General features: G+C 40.0%; 1 protein-coding gene across 1 annotated transcript in view; it reads right to left on the minus strand.

The window, feature by feature from the left end:
• The window catches only part of igsf3 (immunoglobulin superfamily, member 3), an 85,155-nt gene that overhangs the window by 26,768 nt on the left and 31,806 nt on the right, over nt 1-26,581 (minus strand). Inside the window, exons 3-4 of the mRNA XM_087804862.1 lie at nt 5,947-6,366; nt 1,052-1,438 (exon numbers count right to left, since the gene is read on the minus strand). Of these exons, the coding sequence (XP_087660988.1) occupies nt 1,052-1,438; nt 5,947-6,366 (807 nt within the window). The remainder of the gene's footprint in view (nt 1-1,051; nt 1,439-5,946; nt 6,367-26,581) is intronic.

A 26,581-nucleotide genomic window follows, 5' to 3' on the forward strand; every position in this document is an offset into this window, starting at 1 on the left:
GTTGAGTGAGTTTCTCTTTTATCTACCTGGTTGCTCAGTATCATTTAGATAACATCTAGTGAGATCTACTCCATTATCAATTAAACCAATCATTACAGGTAATAGGAAACAAATTATCAAAATTGTTTGCTGGTTTGAAGGTCAACTAATGTGTTGATTTAATTCTCTCCTAAACTGATGTTGGACCTCTATTGTACTCATCAGTATGTATCACTTTAATTTAAATATTTACATTAGAAAATGTGCTTAAGCCCCGCCCACTGACAATGCTTCATTTTCTGGATATAAAATCTTGTTTACCCTAACCAAACGCACTCTGCTGTGACTGGTCAAGCATCGACTGGTACAATGTAGGTTTTTCATGTCATGGGAACTGTATGCTGTGTTTTTGTACAGGTTCACTGTACCAGGTCTTTTCCAGTTTGAACTGCTTTTTGACCGTATTTCTCTACATTTTGTAAATAATTGTATTCGAATGTAATCCTCTTCCACTTTCCTTCTTGGGTCTCACAGCGAAGATGTATAGTTAATAAAAACAAAGACTGTGACTTAATATTTGAATTAATATTTCATAGCCTGGGTCCTCACGAGAGGACTTTCCCAGAAGGCTGCATTAATTCAGCCTTGGGACACACTTATCGGACCCCAGAGAGGCCAGAGTCTTCGTCTGCTCCATTCTTCTATTTCATGGCTGTTAGTTCTGCCTCCATGAATCTGGACACTTCTGCACCAAACAATCCAACTCACGTCTCCACTCGCCCCGCTTGGCCAGGGCAATAAGTAGGGCCATAATTTTGCCGTCCTTAGCAATCCACTCAGACAGAAAATACATCAGGAGTAAGAACAGCATTACGCTTTCTCTACTTACAGCCAACAATGGCGACTGAGATCGAGAAAGCGAGAGGAAGTGAAGTGCTGCGGTGGAGCGCCGTGTGACATTCAATACTCGCTGTATGAAGATAAACTGAGCTTTCTAGCTCATCTTTCTGGCTGTAATAGACAACTAAGGACAGGGAAGGGCCGGTGGCTTCTGGAGCCGACTATTACTCACTGAGAGACTGGACTGTGATCTGGACATTTCGGGACCTCTTGCTGCGGTCGATGAAGTCTCCTGTCGGCGTCTTCTCCCGCTCCGTCACGCGGCAGATGTACTTCCCAGCATCGTCGGGTCGAAGGCTCTGCAGCTTCAGCAGGTACACATTGACGCTCTCTTTACGTATGGTCATGTGACCCGCGGCCTCTCTGGCCATGTACTCTGGGCCCAGGACTGGCACGGCACTTGGGCCCACCACGGCCACCGGTAAGCTGCTGAAGACCCACGACACCGAGAAGAAGCGTTCAGGCACGTTCTGGGCATCAATGGTGCAGCGAAGTTCCAGCGGCTCACCGGCCGTGAAGGACCGTCGCTCCGTGCTCACCTGGATGCTGAAGTCGCGATCTGGTGGGAGAAGAGGAACAGTCAGGTTTAAAAGAAGCCCAAATGAAAGTTGCTTTCATACCTCATCAGGTATTTATTATTTTTTCAACGATAAAATGTGATTAGGAAAGTTATCTTCTATCTTTACCTTCTGCTTCTACAATATTTTATTTTCATTTGCACCGGTATATATTTTCCAAGGTCAGAAATCTTAAATACACTTCATCAGAACAACAAAATATTGAACTGATCAAAAGTCTTACATGAGCGCCAAAGCAGCAGCCATGTTATTTTTATTTGTTCTGGTTGACTTAACTTTTCCATACTTTTGTTTTTCAAGTGCGAAGGTTTTGCCACTTCAGCGGAGAGCTTTCATAAAGCGGTGTCTAACTCACAAACCCATGGATGGTTTTGTTTCATATTTTAAAGAGCGGAAAATAAAAAACAAGAAGAGAGTTACTGGTATTGTTATTGATCCAAGATACATTGATTTAATAGAATTTCTGGGAATTATTTTACATTTTTTATTCATAACTTTAGTAGTGTGGACCTCTTTGATCTTTGTAGACACTTTGTGCATTAACCAATATTCCTTTTTGTCAGGTACACAACTTTTTTTGACAGATTCCTGAACCTGTAAGGTTCTCTGTGCAATTGTAACAAGCCTTGAATACCTTGATACATCAAGTATTTCAAACCTAATTTACTCCATTGTATGAAGAAGTGTTTCAAAACTGTTACACAGGAGAGTTTACAGTTTCAAAGCATCCATCATGTCTTTGTTCATTTACTTATGAAAGAGGTTCCTTAATTGCCTGGACTGACGTCAAAACTGGGAGAATGTCTAGACTGCAAACTGAAAAAATACACATTAAAGGGATAGTCCACCCAAAATTCAAATTTCACTCATTTCCTACTCACTCTAATGTTGACTAAGAGATGGGATTATTTTTATAGTAATCAGTCTCTTTTGGGAATTAAAGCCAGAAATGCATGTCCATATGACAGTAGCAAACCGTGCTTACTGTTCTTCGTCCAGAAAGAAAAACCTCCAAAAATCTCCATACTGCTCGTATGTAATGTCCCTATTGTATGTTGGGTAATTATTGCGCAAGATACCAGTGTAGACACTTGGATCTCTCGCGATATTTACCCGGAGAGTTCCATGTCTGTATAGCATGTTAGCCTTTTAGCTTCTGCAATAAACAAGCTAAAATAAAGACATATTTAATTTGTATCCAAAGATTCTGCTTGTTGAGGCTTTATTATAAGAGGGACATTACTTTGAACATATTCCCAACCTTAAATTGACATGAAGGTAAGTAGGTAAATAAGCAAGTAATGGTTATTTGTAAAGTGCCTTTCTAGACTACGGTCACGAAGCGCTTTAACAATTTAAAAGAAATACACAGTTAAAATATACACTTTAAAAGGCCAAACCACATAAGACAAAAACCACATGAAGGTGAGTAGAAAATGAGTGAAATTTGAATTTTGGGTGAAGAATCACTATAAAGTTGGACATTTTTCCAGATTGTTTCCTCTTTTACATTCAGGACACTGCAAATGTATGCTAAGCTGTACAAGTGTGTGGGAGGTGGCACTAGGACTGTGTCAGTGCCAGAAGAAGACATAGAGGAGAATAGAAATAGTAAGTGAGGTTCACAGAGTGCAGCGCTTCAGTAAAATGCTGATCCTTTCCAACTCTCTCCGCTTCACCTCCACAATAAAAAACACATCCAATTAAAATTCTTTTCAGCCTTCTCAGACATTCAAGCTCTCTTTGCTCTTCCTCATAAACTCTCCAAACACTTGTAAGTAAAGCTCTGCTACCACTTAGCTAAATTGCTTGTGTTCTCTGCGCATGTGTGTGTTGTGCGTTTTTATTTGCTGTATTAATCTCCACATGATGAGCACAGTACGTCGACGTGGTCCACGGCGGCTTGGTGAGGTGGTTGCCTGCAGCTGTAATTATGAAGAATCTAAAAGACTTCCTGAGACACACTCATGTGGAAAAGTTCAAAGTCTGCATTTAGTATCGACTCATTATGCAGGACGTTAGGGAGGGGGTGGAAACGATGTTTCCACGTATAGTAGAGACAAACTATCGACTCATTTAAAGGATGTATAAGCGTTAGTGCTTCAGGCCAAGACCCCGAGAACTCATAATATAGAGATAGATTTCAAATAAATGTTGTTTGTTCAACACTAGTTTCCTACATTTCACCAGACAAAAAACAATCAATGCGCCATCTGTTATTGACGATGGGATACATTTATTTATTTTGACAAAATGTGGATATTGATCAAGAACATTCAAGTGTCACTCTTCTCCAGTCAGAGCTCTTATAAACTGATAATGTACCTTTTTATTAATTTTCCTTTATTAAGTTGAAACATTTTTTTTTAAATGTTAAAAAAATGAATCCATCCAATATAGCTTTATATCTGACATTATGGTTATTTGTTTTGTAAATTATTTATTGAATTTTTTTTTAAATAGAGAAATAATATGTATTTTACTGAATAATCTAGCAACATATTTTGAATACAAAAATATACGTTGTAAAACGTAACATTTGGGAACCAAATGGTATCATAGGTTCACGACTGGTCTTTAGGAGCATCACATTTTTAAAAATATTTTGTGTATTTTAAAGAGCAACAAATGTGAGAACCTAATTTTTTCACAACTCTTTTCACCAACTAAAATATTTCGAGGTGGCGACTTAGGGGATTTATGACACACACTTTAAAACTTCCTTGATGGTTGGCCAATCACAGCACAGTGGGTTTGGTTATGGTAAACAAGATTATATCGCCAGTAAAAGAAAGCTATTTCAGTAGGCAGGGCTTGAGTACATTTTTCTTATTTTAAAATTATTCGATTAAAATGAAGTCTTGTACAAACCGACACAGACGGATGAGTACAATAGAGGTCTGAGATGACTGGGTCACCTTGACCCATAGGCTGCACAAGGGTTAAGATTTGCTTCCGTTAGGAGAGGTCGCTCCGTTGCTCTGTAGTTTTAATAGCTGGCCAGCTGTGGAATGTTGAGCCAGGTTATCCTGTGAGCTTTTGTTATTGTCCTCATCATTCCCTTTCAATTTCTAGATGTGTTTTTTGGCAGCTTTATTTAAAATGCTTTTAGATTATTAGAGTTTGTTTAATTCAACCAAAAGAGCTGCCATTTTTTTTCTGCAGAAAGAACAGTTGAGACATTGATTTGTATTTATGACCGCCAGCATAAGTTTCTATTAAACAACTGCATTTTCAAAAATGACGATTGTGGTAGAATTGTTTGAGTCATCAGAAAAAAAGCATTGATGAGATAGAGGAGACAGTGACGAAGTAACAGAGGACTAGAGAGCATAAAGATGACAGAGCTGGGTGCAGGGCTGGATTAGGATTCCGTCCGTGCGGCTGTCTTTGAAAAGGGCTGCGGGTGATTAGCTGCTGATGGGTCTGTCTCACCATCTACTCCATCTTTTTTTAATGGAAGTGAAATAGACAAGCTGTTCCCGCACCTTTTAAAATGTCTCTGTGGTCACGATGTAAAGAGGACTGTCAAAATATGCCAGTTGGGCTCTCACCTTGTATTCCATAAGTACACAAAAACACAAATCACACACTTTGAGATGGAGGCTGCTCAACTTTGCAGTATTCTCTTTGTCGTACAACAACACCTCCATCCATTATAGATTAGAGTAGGGAGAAAGTGACAGTGGCTGCCGAGAGCGGAGCTTTTGTGTCTCAACTCAATTCTGTTTTACATCTCCACATCTCCTCCTCGTTCACCCGCAACTATCTGGGACACCATCACGTTGTCCACAGCAGGAAGCCACAGCGATTCAAAAGAAGTGATTTAATGGTATGAGAGAATCACCACAGTGTCCCGCATCAGTAATGTAGCTAACGTCAGGCGAGTTTTATCGCCTGGCTCTGTAGCTCTTTCTTACAGAAGTACAAAGCTTTCCGTTATAGATGGAGTGTGGAGTGTCTTTGGGGGTGACGGGGTCGAGTCGGGAGAAAGATTTTAGCATGTGAAGGTTCATAAAGCTGTCTTTGTGCCAGATCCATCATGGCTGGAGGTTGACAGCTTATTAGATCATGATGATGGGTCATCCTCCTCACTGCCCTGTCTCACACATCTTTCATATCTCCTTCACATTCTTCTTCCCTGACCCCTTCTCTTCCTGCCGCTCGCAACAGTCTCTCATTTGAGAAGTAATCTAGCTACATCTCCTGCTCAGAAGTCCCTCAACTATCTAAGATCATCTTATCTGTAGTCCCATGACAGGAGGATCAAACCCAAACCGGCCAAGATAACTTGAACTTAACTGGCAAAATAGCAAATTACTGCTCGCTTACTGAAGAAAATTCTATTGTTGTCAAAAAGATTGTGCATCAACCTTCAAAATGATGCACAATTTTTATGGACCTTTATTAAACTGTAAAACTAAAGAAGTGATTTACTTTTGTTAGTGGTAGAACGTTTGAAGGAGGCCAGACAGTTTATTTGACTCACCAGTGGGCTGAATTCGAAGCTGCGTCTTTTCGCTCTGCTTGCGTGTCATTGCAAACCAAGCACCATCTGGATCTTGGATCCACTCAGCGGCCTGGCAGTAAAGTAGGCCCTGGTCCACCGGCTGGAGTTTGTGGATGGTCAGTCTGTAGGAGGTCGCGCTTGTTTTGTCCAGCCGGAGGTCCCCGGCCGCCATCCTCTGCCGGTAAGGACCCCCCGAGCGGAGGACAAAGTCTCTTGACAGGGTGACCAGCTCTTGTGGGGGGGCAGCCGCATCCTCAGGAGCTCGTAGATACCAACCCACAGACAGGTGTGTGTGCTGCATGGTGGTGCGAGACACTTCGCAGTTCAGCTGCAATGTGTCGCCCTCCACTTTAGACAGCGTCTGCGCCGGAGCCGTGACCGTCAGCGAGTCTGCAATGACTGCAAGAAGAAGAAGAAGAACAGAATCAAGAACTGCCACTTGTTTTTAAACAACTGACTAGGCCTCCTAACCATACCAGGTGAGACATTAGCTGCTGTTTTAGACTTTAAAACTGCTTCAATTTACAAGCTATTGAATACATTTTAAATCACCTTACACAACATTTATATTATAACATATCAAATAGTGTTTTTGGAACAGAATGATGAGGTTTTGTCTTAAGGTTAGGTTAACAAATTTCACTTCAAAGTCAGCACCAGGAAGAGAGTGTTCCGACAGTTGGGGATTATTAAACACTCATATCTCTCCAAATACATTTCAAGTACACAAGTTGTTCCGAATATTTCTAAAGCGGCGACATGATGTTCTGGTACCAACTTATCCCCAGACACGACTCAATATAAAGTTGCTTTTATACGATTTATACGTATTTGATCAAATAGGTGATGTTAGACAAGAAACATTTATTTGATGTTTCAAACTTTTTAGATCTGAAGATAAAAATATGTCTTGCACAAGCTCCAGGCTTCACTTTTTCATTTGGATTACATCACACTTGTATCAGTGTGATTCTAGAGTTAACAATTGATACGATTGATATTTGAATCTGCCCACCTCTCGGCCACAGGTTCGCACTTTATTCTGAGCTGCCCACACAAACCAGTTGTCAGGCCCTCTTTTTAAAAACTGTTGAACAGACTCTTCTCCCGTGTCTCCTTGATATTCAAAACAGACTTCTGTTTATATGACGTTCAGAAAAAGGTGTTGACAAGGTGCACGGGTGAGTCCTGAGGAAACGTCAACACGCCTACATACATTAGCAGAACTATTTCCACACAGATGTTTCAAAGATCTCTTGGCATTTCCCACTAAGCAATCGTACCAAGCAGCCTGTTCATCCGCCTCTCCTTCCCACTCAACGTTTCTGATCACATTTATTGGCTAAACAAATGGCAGTAAGAAAGAAATGAAAAACAAACTGTCGTTCACAACTCAATGAAAGCGCATCACCGATTTTCAAGGCAGATGGCAGAAACAGAGAAGAGTGTGAGGGGTGCTGGTGAGGACAGGGAGGGAACAGACTTCAAGATTTTACATGATGTGATAATTTGAATTAAAAAAATAAGCTTAGGGCATTTAACGCTTGTACAGAGTCGGAAACAAAAGTGTTGATAATTGAAATCAGAGCAGATTTTGTTAGTCTCTTTCATTTACAAATTACTGGGGGAGGGTTTATTATCTTCGCTACACATGTGTGAGTAAATTCAGAGTACACATCAAATCCATGTCCAGTCAGCCGCAGAAGAAAAGCTGAGCTGAACTGAGCTGATAATGAAGGCTGAAGCTTCGCACGGTGCCGTCCGATGATTGCAAGCCCCTTTTTAGAAGAGGAGAAATAGAAGTGCTTTGTTTCGGAGTGCTTTGTCAAGATTAACGGTTTCTCTGGCTCTTAAGGGAACGTCTTGTAGCACTCCTGGAGTAGCCTCCTGCGAATTAACACATAGCTGGACATACTGGAACAAACGCTACAGTGCTTGCATGTTTGAGTTACACTCTACATTAGCCATCATCCAAGTCAGTGGTACTTGAATATATCTTCCCGTAATGACGAGCCATGACCCATGTCAAGATTGGTAAATATACTTTTATATTATTATTATATTAGTCGGGACCTTGTTTAATTTAGTTTGACAATAGGGATTAAAATGTATCATCTCAAATCAGTGTTTACAATCTATAAAAGTTTCAAGATAAGGGTTTTTCATCTCTGTGACAGACTTTTTGGCCCTGATCCACAGGTTTACGACCACTTATCTATGTTACACATTGATTGATTTCAATTTCTTTTACTGTAGCATCAGTTTTCAAGATTACAACAAGCGGTGTCAAAGTCTACATGTGCAAACAGTTTGACTTCTCTAACACCACGTTAGTTTCTCACCAATATATACAACTCAAGCAAGTGACACTGTCGACCAATGAGTCTGATAACTTCTAGAACAGCCTTGCTGTAATATCATTAGGAGGTGTTTGTAAATTGTAAAAGTTGACACAACTAATTACAAAATGTTTACTGGGTGAGTTAGACAACAAAAACTGTTCTCAAATTGTTCAGAAAATCTTGTGAAAAAATGAGCCTCTCGGCATTTCCAACAGCTACAGTCATTTAAACCCTCATGAAAGAGAAAAGAAACTGTGTAATGTAGAAATCAAATAAATAATCTTTACTTTCTTTCACTCCACATTATAATTACAATCATCTCCAAGTTGAAAAGAACCTGGAGTGTTCTATTCAGGTGCAGGAGTGAAAATGACTCGAAGAGTGAGAAAACGTTAGATCACTTAATCAAGATGCAAAACATAAAGACAAAGAGCAGTATAATAACAATGATCTGACAGAAGCTTGCACTGCAGAAGCAGTTTTAAGTAAGTCACAATAAAGACATTTTTAGATGCAGCTAACCTATCAGTTACTCATGACAACCTAATGTCATGATCACATTTTTAACTAATTATTTGACCTTTATTTTTTTTCAAATCATTTATATAATTTCCTTGTAACTGACCTTCCTTCGTCGTTCAATTGTCTGAGGAAATAAAAGTCCTTTCCTACGCCACAAAGACATTGTGATCGCACAAAAGGTGTGATTGTATTTGAAACTAAGAGAGTCATCAAACATTCTATAACCACCAGAGCTTACGATTTATCATCTTAAAACATGCCTGGGAGGAAAAAAATCAGACAGCAGAGAAGACATAAACAATAGGACCTGGTTAATGAGGTTTAATAAGACATTTAAGAAAAAAGAGAGGCTGATAAAACACAAGAGTCGTCAGGTGAAGCTTTAAGGAGCTTCTGATTTCTACTCACTGCAGAATAACTAATCCATTACCAAGAAGTCTGACTAAACATGGTTAAATGCAAGCAAATCAAAGAGTTTTGCTTGTCTGTGCTCCATTGTCGAAAACAGCTCAGGCAGGATCCAAAGTATTCCGGCTCCAGAGTTTACATGCAGCACTTAGCACTTCCACTCAAATGGACTTCTGCCAGAAGATGATTCTTCATCGTTATGACTCACAAATCTCCAGTGGAACCTCATCATGATCACAATCTTCCTCCATGGCACATTTATTTGTCTTCCACAAGTGCTTTAACTGAGATGTAGATACGAGTAAATACGACTGCACGATAAAACAATGACAATTCATATCACAAAGTACCTCTCCTCAATAGACATGAAGCATGGTGGGTGGAGACATGTTGTGACACACAACAGCCAATGTTATTGAGAGTTGTTGAACAGCAACTAACAGCGACTTGACACTAGCAAACACTGCTGTGTGACCCTGGCGCAATAGAGACTGGGAACATGAGTTGAAAGAGCAAGCTATCTTTACAAACAGTGACATGTCCTTGATATCTGCTGTGCAACTCAGACTGCATCAAGACAACGTTGCTCCTCCGAAAAGTGCAGGAAAACCTAATCTAATCAAATATAGCTCTACCAGGACATTTCAACAACGACTGTTTTGACTATATTAAGAGACACATGGAAGTGTAGTAATAAGCCCCTCACTTCTTAAATGAAGTACAGTGTGTGTCTTACACCATCATGAAGCCGAAGGTCAAGACTTGAGGGATTTATTTTTCATTTTACTGATTTCATTTCGAGGATCTCTTAGCATGTTTAAAGGTGTCAGAGAAACCTCTGGATTGTATCTGGATTGTGAACGACGTGAATTAAAATAAGACTTACACACAGCAGAATTTTGGCTGCTGAACTTTCGCGCGAACACAAACTCGTCTTCCACCCGTGTCAACACAGTCAACTCACACCTACAACTCATCACTCTGCCGTCATGGCAACCTTCCCACATGAAGCTGAAAACCACTGATAACATCATGGGGTTACTATAACAACCCCCCCTCCCTCCTGGCAAACACTTCCAGATGCTTGGTGCCACCATTAAAATGGCTGACCTGGAGCTCACTTGTCGTCCTTTGAGCCAATCAGATGTGTATTTCAGCGGATAGGATCTTGGAGATAAATCCAGTCAATCTCAGCAGGGCACGTCAGGGTCTTACACACACCCAGATCCTCCTGCAGCCCCACTGACCTCAATCTGAGGAGGATTATGACCGGAGGAGTTGGTCCAGGGGCAAGAGATGATTTTTGGTCACGAAGGACAAGACTGACCATTTCCTAGTTGATTGAAAGAAGAAATGTTGACTCATTTAAAAAGAGCGATCACAACTTTAAAGCTGTAACTGAGTCTTTCAGGCAGAGCTTTACACACACATTTTCTTTTTAAAACTGCAGGAGCTGGACCCCTGTCGACAGCAGAGTTGTTTGATAATAACAAAACATGACTCAACGAGGCTTGTGCAGCTGAGGGTCTGTTAAATGTCAATTTTAGTGAAGTGTAATCACTTCTCCAGCAACTAGTGTGGATGGAAAAAAATTAGTGCATCATCTATTTGCTTTCTTTATGAAACTGCTTCATTCACACTTTTTTAAACACCCACAAATGCACATTTGAAAGGTTTTGTCAATGTGTTGACACATTTATAAAGTCTTTTTAAATTTCAACATTCACAACATTCAATTAACCTGTCATAAAAATGTCTCAAGATACACATTTTAACAGGTTAAACTTTACACACAGTTGGAAAGAAACATTTATAACACATTTGATGTATGCGTTTCATGAGGTAGGTTAACCGCTGTCAAACTTCCAAAAAAGGCGAATAAACAAAATGTGTGTGAACTTGCTAGTTTGAGACCCTGGCTCTTGCAAGAGTTTGAATGATGTCACTAAAAAAGGGGGCTTTATAACAGAACATGCAAGTGCAGTGTGTAGAACTGCAGGACGAAGATATAATACATTTTTATGAATATGCTATCTGATCAATATATGTTCGACTTTCCAGACTTTTTTGAAAAACTTAAAGACCATCAATAGTGTTGTAGAGTGACGTAATGTGTGTCATGGACTTTTGATCTGCTTGAAGTGTCTTGAAAACATCTTCAGTAGAGAATCTGTTCTCAGTCGACTCTTGCTACGTGGTCGTGTCAATCTTTTATGAAGCACTAAATCTACTCCTTCTGCTCCTCATCTGCAAGTCTGGCTTTCATCTCCCTTTACACCTTCATTTCTTCTGTCCTGAAGAGAGCCTGTCATCCCTCCAGCTGCACTTTTAAGTCCAGTCACATGGGTAGAGCAGCACGAGGACACAGGCGCCCAAAAAAACATTTTGTTTCAAAAGAAAGATTGTTAGTATGTCGCGTGGCTTATACTCCCAGACTAGCTTCTCGGCAGGACGTGTACCTCGTCTTTAAAAATTTAGTTGTAGAGTAGGTCCCTCAGAGTTGAAACATAAAACGATGTTTCAAACAAACGTGTGGCATGAGGTGCTTGAGAACAAAGCTTCCTGAACAATTACTGTTTGAAGTGTTCTATAAGTTATTCATGTATAAAACAGTTTACAACAGGTTTATTCATAAGACCCAATGTACCCAAACATATGCTTAACACACAATTACATTCAAAGTCTGCTGTTAGGAAAACACTTGTATTCAGTGAATTCCAAAAGTTCCTTAACAGGATTTTAGCTCATGAAATCTACCATATGTAGACACTTAAAATCATTTTAGTTCATTATGTTCAGCCTGTCCATCCTGTGCAGACTGTTTTATCATGTCATATTAACTTGTATCTACATCTCGGTTAAAGGACTTGTTTTCAAGTCTTAAGTTTCCATCATATTTAGGCTCCATTTCTTCACTCCTTCTTTCTACTGATTTAAAACCCCTCAGACGGTATTTTATGGGGCCCATCCAGGCAATTTAATTCCCCCTGAACCCCCTCATTGTCTGTGACTTCTTGTGTGACGCGAGTGCGGAATTGTGGAATCACGGCCATCGTGATGAATACAAGGTGAGATGGATCGATGGATCAATGGATCAATTTTACTCTTTTCTGCATGATGGAAGAACCACATTTAGGAATCACAGATTCTTCTGCCTGATATTGACAACAGCCATAAATGGAGTTATGGAATTCTTAGTAATGCATTTCTGGTTTAAAACAACTGGGGCCTTGTTCAGAACAGGTTCAGGGAGTTTTTATGCTTGTTGCTTTTTTGGTTTCATAAAACAAAAACACTCTTGTCAAGTTAGCTGCTTTTTAATGAAAAACAGATAATTAACAACCCTTCAATTTATTTAATTTTTTTCAAATAAAACGATTTTAGGGATTGACAGTAAACGAAAATAAATATCAATCATAATTATATTAAAAACAACATGAAAAACAAATAAAAAGGTGGGGTGAGATTTCAGTTTTTTTTCAGAGTATGTCAAGTTTTATCTCCGTCCTCGATTGTGGAAGACATAAAACTTACTTACATGCTGGAAATGAAAACATACATCATTAAGATTAAGAACCTTCTGGTTTAAAGGACAATGTTAAAACCCAACTATCCTGACTTAATCACATGATTCAAATGTTAAAGTCTTCCTCTCCAAGATGCAGTAAGTCCCTCATCATGACAATGTTTTGAACTTATTACTATATTAAGTTCTCCCCCGTCTTAAATCTCGGCAAACGAGAGGTTACAAGAGTGGAGCTGTAATCACTTAGTTGGGGCAAACAAGATGTAAAAGTTGATTTGATTGAAATGATTTAAGAATTAAGAACAGTGAATCTATAATGCAGACTTGTTTCTGACTGTTAATTCACATTATATCTCCAGTTTGCTCAGGCGAAGCAGCTTTGTGACAGCTGCCATGCAATCATATCATATTATTGAGTTTACAGTAAATAGTGAGGTTCTTAATGCCTCCATTAAGCAGTAAAGATCCGAGCTGAAGAGGTTTAAAAGCCTCACGTGTGAGTCAATGACTGTTGTTTCCGAGCAAGTGGCCATTTGGCAGAGCCAGTAGGCTAATTATTGTTAATTACACTGTGAAAGTGAGAACGCTGCTCGAGGAGAGGCGAGCCAGCGGGCATCTGAATCCAGCGACATCACAGAGCAGGTGTCAGCCGTTGACGCACGGACCCACAACACAGACTACAGTCATACACACCTGCCGGAGACACGCTATTGCCGGTTACATCACCGACTTCTATTTCTGTGACAGCTGTGATGAGTCACAGTAGAAGTGGTTACTCCGGTACATTTGGCCAAAACACGCGGGAGGAGATCAAATGATGAAGCACAGAATAATTTTTGATCGGCTCACACAACACTCCACAGGAAGGCTTGTTCGGATCACAACCACCCTGCCTGTGTCCTAGATATAGACTCTTCGTTCATATATTACACTGGCATTCAATACTCGGATGCCGGTGCCAAAATAATTTATGTCTAAAACTAGCAGGATGCCAACAGGAAAATACAAGTAAGTAAGTCATTTATATTTGTGTGCAATGTGCACAGTGAAGACAAGTCAATAAATATTTCAGAAAAATGTGTCGGATACATTTTTAAAAAAGTATGTGAATTTAGTGAGGCAATTGTTGCATGTGGAAGTAATTAAAAATATTTCATACAGAAAAATACAATTATTTCTATTTATCTGCATTACCTAAAACATTACAAGTATTTTTTTAATAAATGTGCGAACTATCAAGTTATCGGGTAACTGGAGTATGCTACACAAACAACGCACAAACTAACAAATGATCAAGCTGAGCGATGAAGATACATTTAACAACACTGTTTAAAATAACTTTTTTTTTTCACTACAAGAAAGCCAATAAAAAGTCTACATGATTTAAGACATGTCAGGTATTTAGTGGGTAAGTCAGAGGATAAAAATGAGAAAGGATGGAGGATCATGCAAAAGAGACACTTTCAAGTCTTTGTAGTGGAGGGAGGGATCTCCATTCACAGCAGGAGGTCCATCTATAATACAACACATGCACCATCAGAGGAGCTCAACTCCTCATCAAGTCTTAAACTTGAAGCATGACTTCTTCATCCGTTTTTCTTATGCACTACAATGTATTTACACACAACGTTCTAGAGATCATAGGTATTAGATGTGGACTAACGGTTGCAACTCACCATTCCCCTCAGAATCACGTAAACATTGATGCTACTATAAATGATTCATCCACATGCATGCAACATCCTTGCTGCATAAATAAATCATAGAATTAATTAACAGATTTCCAAATGCCGCTGATTGTCTATTCAAAAGCATATCCAGTGCTATGAAAACTTAAGAGAACGAGGATAGTGACTTCATTAGTGGTAAACGAGAGAGAGGAGGATTGAATCCCCATTAATAAGAAAGACGGCGGAAACGGACCTGGTGCAGAGGGAGCATTAATAGAGCATTGCCAAGTATAAGAACGGATTTCTACCATAGATCATTACACTTATATGTGGCAAAATGCCAAAGTGTATTTAAAATGATCAAACATGTTCCATAAAGTGCTGTGATTGACATTTTTTCTGACAAAAGAGGTTGATGTTTTGCCATAAACACATCATGGTCATTAAGACTGAACTTATCATGTGTGTGTGTTTGTATAACTTCAGCCATTTCTTAAAGAATAAAAGACGGATGAACAACCATCTTACTAGAGCTGGTCCGAAGTCGGTTTCAGAGGCCGAATCTCAATTACGCATCACGCCCGAGTGTGGCGGCGAGGGTGTTTGCTAGCACCTCAACAGCACATTAGTCATTAGGGAGCAGAAATGGTTTGTGAAGCTCTCACAACTGTGTTTGCAAAGCTGTCAAATATTTGAAGTCAACAGAGCTGAAGCCATTAGCAACTCCCACTCTGCTGAAGAGTTTTTCAAATGCAACTTCGGATTCATTCTGAGGACCAGGTACCTGGGAGTGCTGCACCGTTACATTTTAGCAGTCATACTAGGCACGCCAAGCAGACTCTTCCCAAAACATTTTAAAGCACAAAATCACTGAGAAGACGTACAGGAACAAGTTTGCCTTCACAAAATCCACTGACTGCAAGTCTCACTTTAACCAAGTATGAAACCTATACCTATATACAGTACTGCTGAAGAATATTTATGCAAGAAAATATAGAAAATACACTTAAACATTCTCTATTGTAGATGGCAGACCACATTAAGTCCTCTGCAGATAAGGAAAAATTAAATCCTGCGAGATCCGTGCGACGACTGTGGATGAGAGGATACAGTCGACACCGCCAGCATTTAAAGCGTAAATTTCTATATTTATTTATTTTTGTTTTGTTTTTAAAACATAATAAAACAATAATACAAATATATTCTTGTTCGTACAGTTCTAACCCTGTATTGTAAACCCCTCGCTATACATCAGCTCCATATACACTACTAGCACCCCCTAGTGTTAGGCGGAAACAACACATACAGCTGGATTCTCTTTCTCTTCCAGCAGAAATCTCGAGATCTGAGCCTACTCAGACTTCTTTTACATCCTGGTTGAATTGTACTTGTTTATCAAGTTTGTTTTCATTGTCAGAGAGGCTTTCCAAAGTTCTTTAAGTGTAAAGTGTTAGAGTAACAAACACAGTGACATGGTTCTTTATTCACATGTCAAAAACAACAAAAATACTTGTTTGTTAGCCTTTTGTTAAGCTTATCACTATGAAGGTAACCAATATAACATTTTTAGGATTGCTTTAGGATAATTTCTAATGTAAAATACCCACTTTAAAAAAGGAACTATATAGGATTACTCTCTTGGCAATTGAATCAGGTTAACTGAACTTGGTTTTTGTCTGTGTCTGCAAGCTAGCCAGACTTGCCTGTCTCTCGAACTGATAAAGCCACTTTGATAAGGTGCGAAACACCTTCGGATCAAATCCTACAGAATCGAACCGTCTTATATTGGAGAGATGCACACCCCTACCCTGTATGGTAAAATGTATTGTTTGGCCAGATTCTTGCCAATACACACCCCTTCTAAAGAGGAGCTGTACTGTAATGAACATGTGAGCAAGAAAAAAAAATAGGGTAAAGGAGACATTAAGAAGAAGACATTAAGAGTAGTCAGGAGGGGCACCTGCTATTTGCCTGTAAGTGTTGTTTATCATTTCTTTTCTTTTTTTCAAAATACAAAAAACATGGACATTACACATAAAAAATGTACATTTACAAAACCAATACTTCTCCTGTCGAAACTTACAGTATTTTCTTCGAGTGTTTGATGCAGAGGAACCTAATGTTGTTTAATTTCAGAGTAGAGAACAATCATTTTCCTATTCTTTTACAGATGATTTATAAACTTCAAATAACAAACGTTCAAGTGATTAACCCACAAACTGCTCATTGTTACTCTGAAAAAGACAATTATCTGGAAAAAACAAGCAGATAAAAAGTGGCTTAACAAACACTGATTACAGCGATTCATAATCAGAACACTCCATGTCCATCTGGAGTGGTGCAGGAGATGAAATATAAATTATGTTGAGGACGGTGGTGAAAGGAAAAGAAGGATCTTATGATACTTGGGGTGAGGAGCTCTGAGGTCTGTGCTAATGGAACCTCTCCGAGTGGGCGAGTGAGTCCCGCTCTAGGTCAAGTCCACAAACGCAAAAACGGCCTTTTCATTAAATAGAGGGTCTCTGAACCTTCATCGCAGTTATTTTCTTCACTATGTCCTATATCTCTACTTTAGCTCTGAAAACACTTTAACTCTCATCGCCGTCACATTTTACAGTGTTTGCTATTGTCGTTTTATGTCATCGGCAACCTTTACATATTTCAGCATAGGAGCGGGCAAGTACATTTCCTAAGGGGCCACGTTATGCACTGAGTCTGTTGTACTGGCCCATCCATTAAGAAGACTAAAATCAGGGTTCTCGCCAGCGCCATTCAGCATAGGTGCCCCCTATGCTAGGATTTTGATCCCCTGCGGTGTGAATTGGGCCCCGACGCTGTGTCTCAAGAGGCATAGGGGGGATTTTCTTTATTTTCAGCCTTTATTTTACAAAATTTGGCCCTCAAAATGCAGGAAATTGTTTCAGAGTTCAAATTTTCTTTGATAAGAATATATAGGAGATGCTTTTATTTTGAAAATAAACATTATTAAATGCTTGATAATGAAAAGGCTATTTTTTTTAAATAACCATATGTGGTAAACCATTAAAAACTTGGTTGTTTTAGCATAGTGTTTATTGAGTTAGAATGTGAGCTACAGCTACCATAGCAGCTTAAAACTCATGAACTTGGTTGTAAATATGTTATATAGTTCAAATAAATCACTTTGATAATGTATGTGTGTTTAAACTTTTTTATTCAACTTTTAACTCAACTCAACTAACTGAAGAGGGCAAAGGGTTAAAGAAGTCCTGCTCAGCATCATCAGTAGTGTGGTGTCACGCAGTCTTGAAGATCTTGGAGGACATTGGAACTACTTGACAAGGGTTTTTAACTGGAAGGCTGGAGCCCTGCTTATGATTTAATGTGAAAACCCTGCAGGTAGAATTTGCAATGACCTTCTAAAAAAGACTTTCTGCTCTCTAATACAAGCCGTAACGGGTCGATGATGAAACCTGACTGAGAGAAATGAGAGCTAGAGATGGACCGTACCTGATAATGACCATGTGTCTCCACTGATATTGGCTCTGTCCACTGTTGGCTAAAAGCACATATTTCCTCAAACCGTTTCACCGTCAGGGGAAAGACGTCTAAATTAGCCGTCTTCTCTGCTTAACCTTCTTCACCTAAACGTCCAGCCTGAGGCGACGGCTGCTCTCCGACATGCTAGGGCGCACGGGCTGACAGAGTTATTCCTTTCTCACTTGGCCAAACATTTTCTCCAGAACTATCGCGGTGTTATGCCGGGTCAGTGATTCTAGCATGGTACTAAACAATCTTCAGCTTTGCCTACTGCGTTGTTGACAGATCCCAGTCATGGAGCTAAAACTGTTCGCTGAGAGAGCAGCTGCAGGGGTCAAGAAGTTGTGTCAAAATGTCCTGTCAATAAAAAAAAGTTTGTAGTTTGTTGTTTGAGGGAACAATTCTAGTGTTTACCCATGAAGACTTGAGAGCAAGGTAGACTGCCGCTGTGTACAACGGTTGTATATCTTTATGATACAATAAACATATGTTAATATTTTACTTCACTTGGCACAGTTTAGAGCCTCATTGATGGCCTATCTAAGAAATGGCCAGGGGTCCAAATCCAGCCCACCAAATTATTTTATTTAGCCCATTATTATGTATTGAATTAAATACTGCTGTAAAATTAAATGTATTTTTGATTTATTTAATGTGCCTCAAATAATAGAGCACCCTTAATATATGTTGATAAAGCAACCATCAGAGACTTGCTTTTACAAGCCGTTTTCCAGCAAGAGCTTAAAGATCACAATTATTCCACAAACCTTCATAAAAGGGTTATGGCGGCAGTGATCGGTTCAAGAACCAGGTCGACAATGTGGGTGGTTGAGCAATGGTTTTATTCTGTTCCATATTTTCAGTGCCATGTTCATTAGCAGTCAGTGAACATATCCTTTTGAAGTCTTGCTTCACTAAAGCCTTCAGCAACCATCAAAACTCTGATACCGTGAAAAATGTATAAAAAAAAAGGCCTTTTTGTTATGACACTGACACGATGTGGCACAGAAATCGGAGCCGACTGTAAAAAAAATCTTGTAAAAATCTTGAAACTTGACTTCTCTTAAGTAATCATTAATACCATTTGAGAAAAACCCTGAAAATGAATTGCTTAGCTTTCACTGTGCCATGATAAAATAGGTCGTCACTCGATGCCAGGGATGTCAACCAAAATGTGATCAATATGACTCAAAAGGTGATTTAATCATCTTGTTTTTAAGGAATTCCAGCCAGGTACTTAACCCCACAAAACCCATCTGAGCCACTAGAACAGAGAACAACAATAGTTGCAACGGAATGTGGGAGCAGCAGATTTTCCTATCAAAGACCGTTGGATTTTGTATAAGGCTGCCAAAAATCTGGATTCCATGTTAGACACACACCTCAACCAAACTATTGTTTCTGTCAATCCTCTCTCAGGTCCACTGTCCAATATTATTCTCTGATGCAGACGTTTATTGACAAACTCCCATCGTCTGCTGGGAAACCAGCTAGTTAATCAATGTATGTTTTTAGTGGAAATGAGAAATGTGTGGTTCAAATACAGAAGGCTGCAGTGGAGGAGTGAACACTGACACTCGGTCAAATTCTAAACATGATGCTGCCTCTCACCGAGGACTGAAGGAGCCCCGTGAATGTGTGGGGACGACGAAGAAATCCAAAGATTAAAAGGAAAAGGAGGAGGGTTCTCTGTGGAGAGGTGGGAGTATGAAAGACAAATCTTCCTAAGAGCATGTGAGAGTAGCTTTATGTAAAGCTATCGTCGACTGGAACCCTTTCCTCGTCACATCTACACACAGATTTAAATACCAGTCCCCTCTCCACTTTAAGAAGAGACAGCCCCAAGTAGTCCAAAACTCTTGTCACAAGAGCTTCCTTCTCCCAATAGCCGACAGTAAGCTGTTCGTCTTTTTGATTGTCTTCCTCATCTTCTACCATCATGGAGGTTGTTATAACGTGCCAGGATTGGCTCATCAGCACTCTCTGGACTCATGCAAAGACGAAAAACATGATCACATGAGCAACACTTTGCATGGAATCAGCGATTCTGAGCAGCATTTATTAGGTATATTAAGATTCTAATGGTAGAGGTGGAGCGAGAAGGAAAACTAATAAGCTTCTTCCCAGAGCTGCACTTATTCTCTCCCACTCCTTTATTCTCTCCATAACCCTGAACCGGAGCTCCAACTGTCTACTTCATCTCTCCATCCGCCCGCTGCAGCCCCAGATGGTAAATCACTGTGACCAATTAAAGACTTCCCTGAGGATAGTACCCGTTATAGGCTCAGCCATCTGATGGTTTCTGCGTTTAAACCTTGCAAAAATATATCACTGTGTTTTAATCAATGAACAAAACCACGTTGTTCAGCCGACCAGAAGCTTCTACCTCCAAAAAAACAGAGATATCTAAATCCCCATCTTAAGCCTTTTTTTGTGCACACAATGGCAAACTACAGGGAATGGTGATGAGCGGCGGCATCTGGCCAGATGTGGCATTAGCAATCGCATTTATGTGGTGAGAAAATACATTCATTGAGGTGGAGGAAGTGGCTACTGCGCAACCGTTAGCACTGCAACAGATGATAGAGCAACTGTCTAAGCTAAGCTGCCAACTCGGAAGGGAGCGAGACATATGCAAAGCCCGCTCCACCCACATACACCCACTCCATTCTCTGTGTCCCACGACGGGCGCCCAGCAGCAGGGCACAGGTGATGGCTTATGTCTGTCCTCTCTTTGCTTGAATGAAAGAGGAAAAACCCGCCCGTCTCTCTGCATCTGCTGTGCACATGTGGCTGTGAGTGGATGGGGAGTCCCCGACACTGCAGTGAGCAACGAATGTATCTTTAGACGCTTTAAAGCCGACATGTCTCACTGGGCTACATTAATACACGTCTATCCTTAATACACACTCAAACTTCAATCTCACTCTCACAATGACCAATAAACTTGCGGCCTTGTCACAAGTGAGGTAAAGATGCGAGTGAGGGACAGTCAGATTGTCAATCCTAGTATAGTATAGTAGAGTATTGTGAACCATAAGAGTTTGGTATCAGTATGTTGTTCTAAAGAAAGAGCTGAGCCAAATGGCAAAGTTCTTAAATGTTTTGTTGATGTAACTTCCTACTTTCATCCTACAAAAACTTTGGCCTTACACTCGAAAATACATATTTTTCTGTAGAGGTCCTAGGCAGAACCAGAACCCCCTTAACTGGACTTCGGACTAAACTGTTGATTAATTCACTTTATCTCTAGTTATGAAGTTGATGCAAATGTAGAGCTTAATGTGGTGGATTACTATCGTATTTGTATTTGCTACACAGTTAAATAGTAACATGCTTGAGTGTCTGAAGAAGAGGTATGTATTGTCTAGAAAAGAGATGCAGTTGTTGCTATGGCTTTCATACCATGTCCATAGTGTCATTTAGGGCTGCACGATATATTGGAAAAATATAGATATCGCTGAGCCCCGAGTCTTTCCTGGATCTCTTATAGAGTCCAGCCGCCCTTTATCAAATCTCCTTTACCCTTAACCTTGTCAACCCAGAGCTCATGATCATGGATGACCTCTAGCCAAAATTCTATAACTGTGTAAGAATGATTCCTCAGATAAGAAAGAGTTCAACTTCAACTGCTTGAACATTTTTCCTTGCTTGAGTTCTTCTATTAGTTTACTTATATCTTTCATTTGAATCTTTTTGTGCTGTTCTTCACAGGCAGATAACAGGAACTTTGGTCACCTGGTAACAAACAACACAGCAGATTGGTCACTAAATTTTGGACAAACAACTGCTCAAATGCAAATAAGGCAATGATTCACTCAGCATATGTTTTCATTCACAGCGACTTACAGTAAGTGCATTAAACCATGGGGGTCCAAACAAGCAGCAAAATAAATCCTAAGCCTCAAATAAACCAGATTAATGAGCGGAGCAAACAAATATTATTTAAGATGTGACAAGAGGTTAAAAAGTTTAATTCTGACACAGGAGGCAGATCATCACGTTATGGACATCTTCTATTCAGGTGATGATACTGAGAGGTCAAGCAGAAATTCAGGACAGTCCAGCAGGGGTAGCGGCCTTTTATCCTTCGTGATGGTCTGTGATTATTGAGTAAGACCCCCTGATGTCTCTGTTGTGGAGTTCCGTGTTTCGGTTTTGTAATTGAATTTAACAACATCCCATTTTCCGCGAAACATCAACAACAGCTTGCAGGGGCACTGCCTCCCGCAAAGAGCACATTAGACGTTTTAAGTAAACCTCCGTGCTGATCACAAATAATGAAGAGCAGATTAGCAATTTAATGAAGCACTTGTCAAAGCATCAACTGTCATCTGTCATATCATTAAACAGATAAAGCCGAGCTCCACGTTGACACCAGCCGAAGAAAGCTGATGTGCGTGAGCGGAGCTATCATGCCAATCACTCCACTGAAAAGTGCATGACTCCAAAGGTAACAAGAATGAGTACTCTGGAACTGTCAATGTGTTTTTAAAGCAGCGAATGAGGGGGTTTTGGTTGTTTTATGCCTATTGCATCCATGCATCATTTACTGTAGTTATTTCTCTGCTTTTATAATTCTTTCTTCCTGCTGGGGTTTGAATTGAACCCATTGGTTCTGCTTAATGGACGGTAACAATTGTTGCTCACCTCTTGTGTCGCCATTTCCACTCGCAAGTTTGTCGCTGGTTCAAACATCGAGTCCAACCTCAACTCATTTAGAAAGACTTTGCAGTCTACATTATCTCATGTTCAAGAGAACAGATTTTAACTCCAGCATATTTTGCAACTATTTCAGCAGATGGCTCAACATATTGTCACAAGTGTGCTTTGTAGTCATCTGTCTCCAACATCAGAAGTGCAGAACCATGTTCACGTCAAACAGACAGGCCTCTTAAAAATGTCCCAAAAGACTTGTGTTGAGAGGAATCTTTAAGACTTAAGTCACTGTGGTAAATCACTAAGGTTCAGATCAAAGCAATCTACCATTTGATTATATGGTCTGGTCAATAGTGCCCTGACCTGTAGGAACCCCAGATCCAATTCAAAATGTTGGTCGACTGTAGCTCTTAAGCTCACTGGAGGTCTCCCTCATAGAGTGTGATCATCGTCCGGCTGTAAAGCGTCTTCATTGATGTTCACTAAAACATGAGCTCTGGAGGGAGAGCAACAGCAGTGACTGTCTGACTAAATTATAGTTGTAACATCTGGCTGACAGCTACAGCGCAGCATATCTGTGTCTCCGACTGTAAACTTACGGTGCACTGAGAAGACATGCTGCTCAAATGCATTTCTATTTAGAGACTCCCAGACTCATTGCCAGAAACACGAGAAGAGGAGGAGTGATGGAACAGTGAGAATAAGCTGAGGGGTGCGACGAGGTTGTAAAATAACCAAAGGTGTCAGTCCAAGGAGAGAACAGAAAGATAAAGTGCTCCACTCATGCAGAGGCCGATCAATACTCACCAACTTCTCTTATCTATTCATCTCCGCGACAATGCCTCCATTCACAGTTCTACTCACAGCCATCTACCTATATCACGTTTGTCTCACCACCAAACATGTCTCTTTGTCACCTCTCCCCCTCCTCAGAGCTCACTCCATCATTGGCTTTCCCGAAATCTAATATGTTTCAATCAACCGCAGACTCTCTCCTGAGATAAAGTTCATCGAACAGCTCTTAACCATAAAACCGAGCGACCCCAACTCTGAGTTGTTGGTGAAGGATGATTTCTGAGGATTTGGGGGGATGGGCTTCAATGTCATCAAGTCAATTTACAAAATTAATATCATTCTCTTTTTAAGATTGAAGATAATAGAGATGCAACAAATGAGTATTGATTATAAAATCAATACCCATGAGTAGTTCAATGGTTTGAAATCGTATCTCCTCTTAATTAATCCTATAAGGAGACTATTCAAACTCCATCTGAAAGTATTGAACCAGAGCTTTGTGCTCATATAACTGTCACTACAGAAGCAACCGGCACAGTGGAGGAGAAAATAAGACGAGTAATAAAGTAACTTATTTAAATAAAATAAAAATTTCAACTAAGTTTGTATTGTCGTATAGTTTTGATCCATTGAAGGTCATTTTGGATTGAAACCTCATAACTCTCTTGAAATCTCACCCTGTAAGGCAGTAGTTGTTTTTTTTATATCACCATTAAATTTCTATTAAGTATGATGCTCAGAAAAGCATATTCTTGTGTCAACATGTATCATTCCATATTTCGTTATTAGTGTAAACTGGTGATGTCATTTTTAGTGACTAAAAATATTTCCATTGTTTACAATATATTTCAATATAGTTTAGAAAACTGAATTATCAAAGTAGAAACTAAATCCGTGATATTTGAGTGACTATTTTCAGTGATCATGTCTCTGAGCTGCGTAGTTATTGACGTGTGTCTGACTTTATTCAATTTCAATCACGTCTGATGTAGAATCTGGAATCATCTGAAATAAAGACCCAGATAACGATCCACACACTGCGCGTTGGAAAGACTTTTTGCTGCTTTTGTTAGGAACAAAAATTACTTTTTAATTCAAAGCAGTGAATGGATTTCTCTCTTCGCAGAGCAGGCAGAAAATTATGAATTAAATTCAGCATGACCAAAGAAAATTGCTGTGACTGGATTCTTGTGTAAATTGCAGTTTCTGTCTGAAACATATTGCCACTATTTTTTTGTATTAATGTCTGATTAATTTCATCTAGGATTTCATTTTGTTAACCTCAGTATAACACCAGGCCTGGACTGCTTCATGTACAGCTCCAGTTGTGTTCTTCGATGCCTCTGGGATGTGCGACCAATCCTAGAGGAGCTCATCCTTGACTAGATACAGCAGTGACCCATTGTTGCACTTCTGTCCCCGTTTCTCTTTGTCATCCCCACCTTTCTTGATTTTTTTTTTTTGCCAGCTCACCACTTTTTCCTGGAAGCAGAGAGATCTGAAAGCCGAAGTGTTCCGCTGTCGGGACATGCACGATCACAGAAGGTGTGCGGGGGCTCGATTCCAAACTGCTGCCAGACTGGTGACTCCTCTGCTGCTGTCGTGAGGGTGAAGCAGGTCTTGGTAAGTTACAGAAGCGACTCTCTCTGCCAGAGTCTGTTGTTCTGCCGGGGCTTGGACGTGCTCTCGCACAGGCTGGTGCGTAGGATAAGGACGACTGGATCGAGCTGTTGTCTTTTTTTCTTCTACCAAATAACGTAGGAGGAACTTAAAGAGGCCGTTAAGTGAGCTCTGGCTTCTCCACTTCAAAGAAAAAGACTAATTGAGCTCATGGGACACCTTTATATTTGTGAGGAATCACAGATGGAATGTGTGCAGGAAATGTATGCGTAACTCTGACCCGCAGAAGCTTAATAAAAGCTGCGTTTATGCTCCATAATGAACGAGATTAACAGCCGAGATCAAACACTCGTACGTGTGGTTGGAATATGTTTATGAATCCAGAAATGTCTGCAAAGTATTAATCTTTTAGTTGTTTACTCTGATGATGTGTTTATTTCACCGAGACATCAATATTTGAACAAACTATCTTTTTTGGATTCATTTTACAAGGTCCTTCTGTACTTCCATCGCTCATTCATTTACAACGATTACGTCTTTTAAAATAAAATAAGCAACCAAAGTATTTATTTAAAGCCTGAGAAGGAAGGGAGTAATAATTGAGTCATACATCACTTAAATAAGAAACTAAAGTAACAGTAAAATGCAGCATCAGAATATATAAATATAGCCCACTGCAATTGGAGTGCAGTGATTATTCTGCCTTCATTGACCCTGTATGATTTAGAGGAAATAATCCCAGTGAGCATTATGGAGCCACCTACGGCATTAAGGGTATTAGGGTACTGAACAGAGGTAGATTTTTATTTGATTGAATCAAGTGAACTGGCAGTCCAGCCTGGAAAGAAACAATGAAAATAGAAAGACGGGTCCGGTCCAATTCAGCTAAGTGAAAAATTGAATCTCTTTCCTTTCATCAAAAGTTTTCTCTCAATAAAAAAAAAAAAGTATTGTGCATTACGGCGACACCCACACACACCCATCTGGAAAATCTAGTATCGGTATTGTCCCCGTAACAAATCTCCTATAAAGCCGACGTTATCAAAAGAGGACAAATTACTCAATGAGTCAGAGGCTGATGAATGGAGACAAAAGATGGAGCGACAAGAAAGTGTGAGGGTGCAGAAGAAAGAGGGGGCTTATGAGGAGGGTTAGAGATTGCTTTCTGGCAAAGATCCAACAGCTGTTAGAGCTCATGAAGGACTTGAAACGACACAGACCCCGCTGTGAACCGTTGACCTGGGAAATTAGGTTAAGAGGTTAGAGATACAGGAACGGGATCAGAGGCCTTCAAAATCTCCACTCAAATTCCGTGTCGCTCACACGGGTCTATAAATAATGTGTCCTATCAGCAGAGCTGCCCTGTGCCTCAGCCTTGGCCTACATTCCCATCCCGACCCGACGCCCTGTTCTTGTGTGGAACTGTCAACACAAATGTGTCTCTCTACTATTCTTCTCCAACTTATAAGAGTGGACCTCAATTGCCTGAGTCCAGGGGGTGCAATAAAGTTTCCTCAGATGCCGGAGTGTCTTCTGTGACTGCTGTGAGGGTC

This window comes from Callionymus lyra, chromosome 12 (assembly GCF_982586985.1).
Source record: "Callionymus lyra chromosome 12, fCalLyr1.hap1.1, whole genome shotgun sequence".
Classification (NCBI taxonomy): domain Eukaryota; kingdom Metazoa; phylum Chordata; class Actinopteri; order Syngnathiformes; family Callionymidae; genus Callionymus; species Callionymus lyra.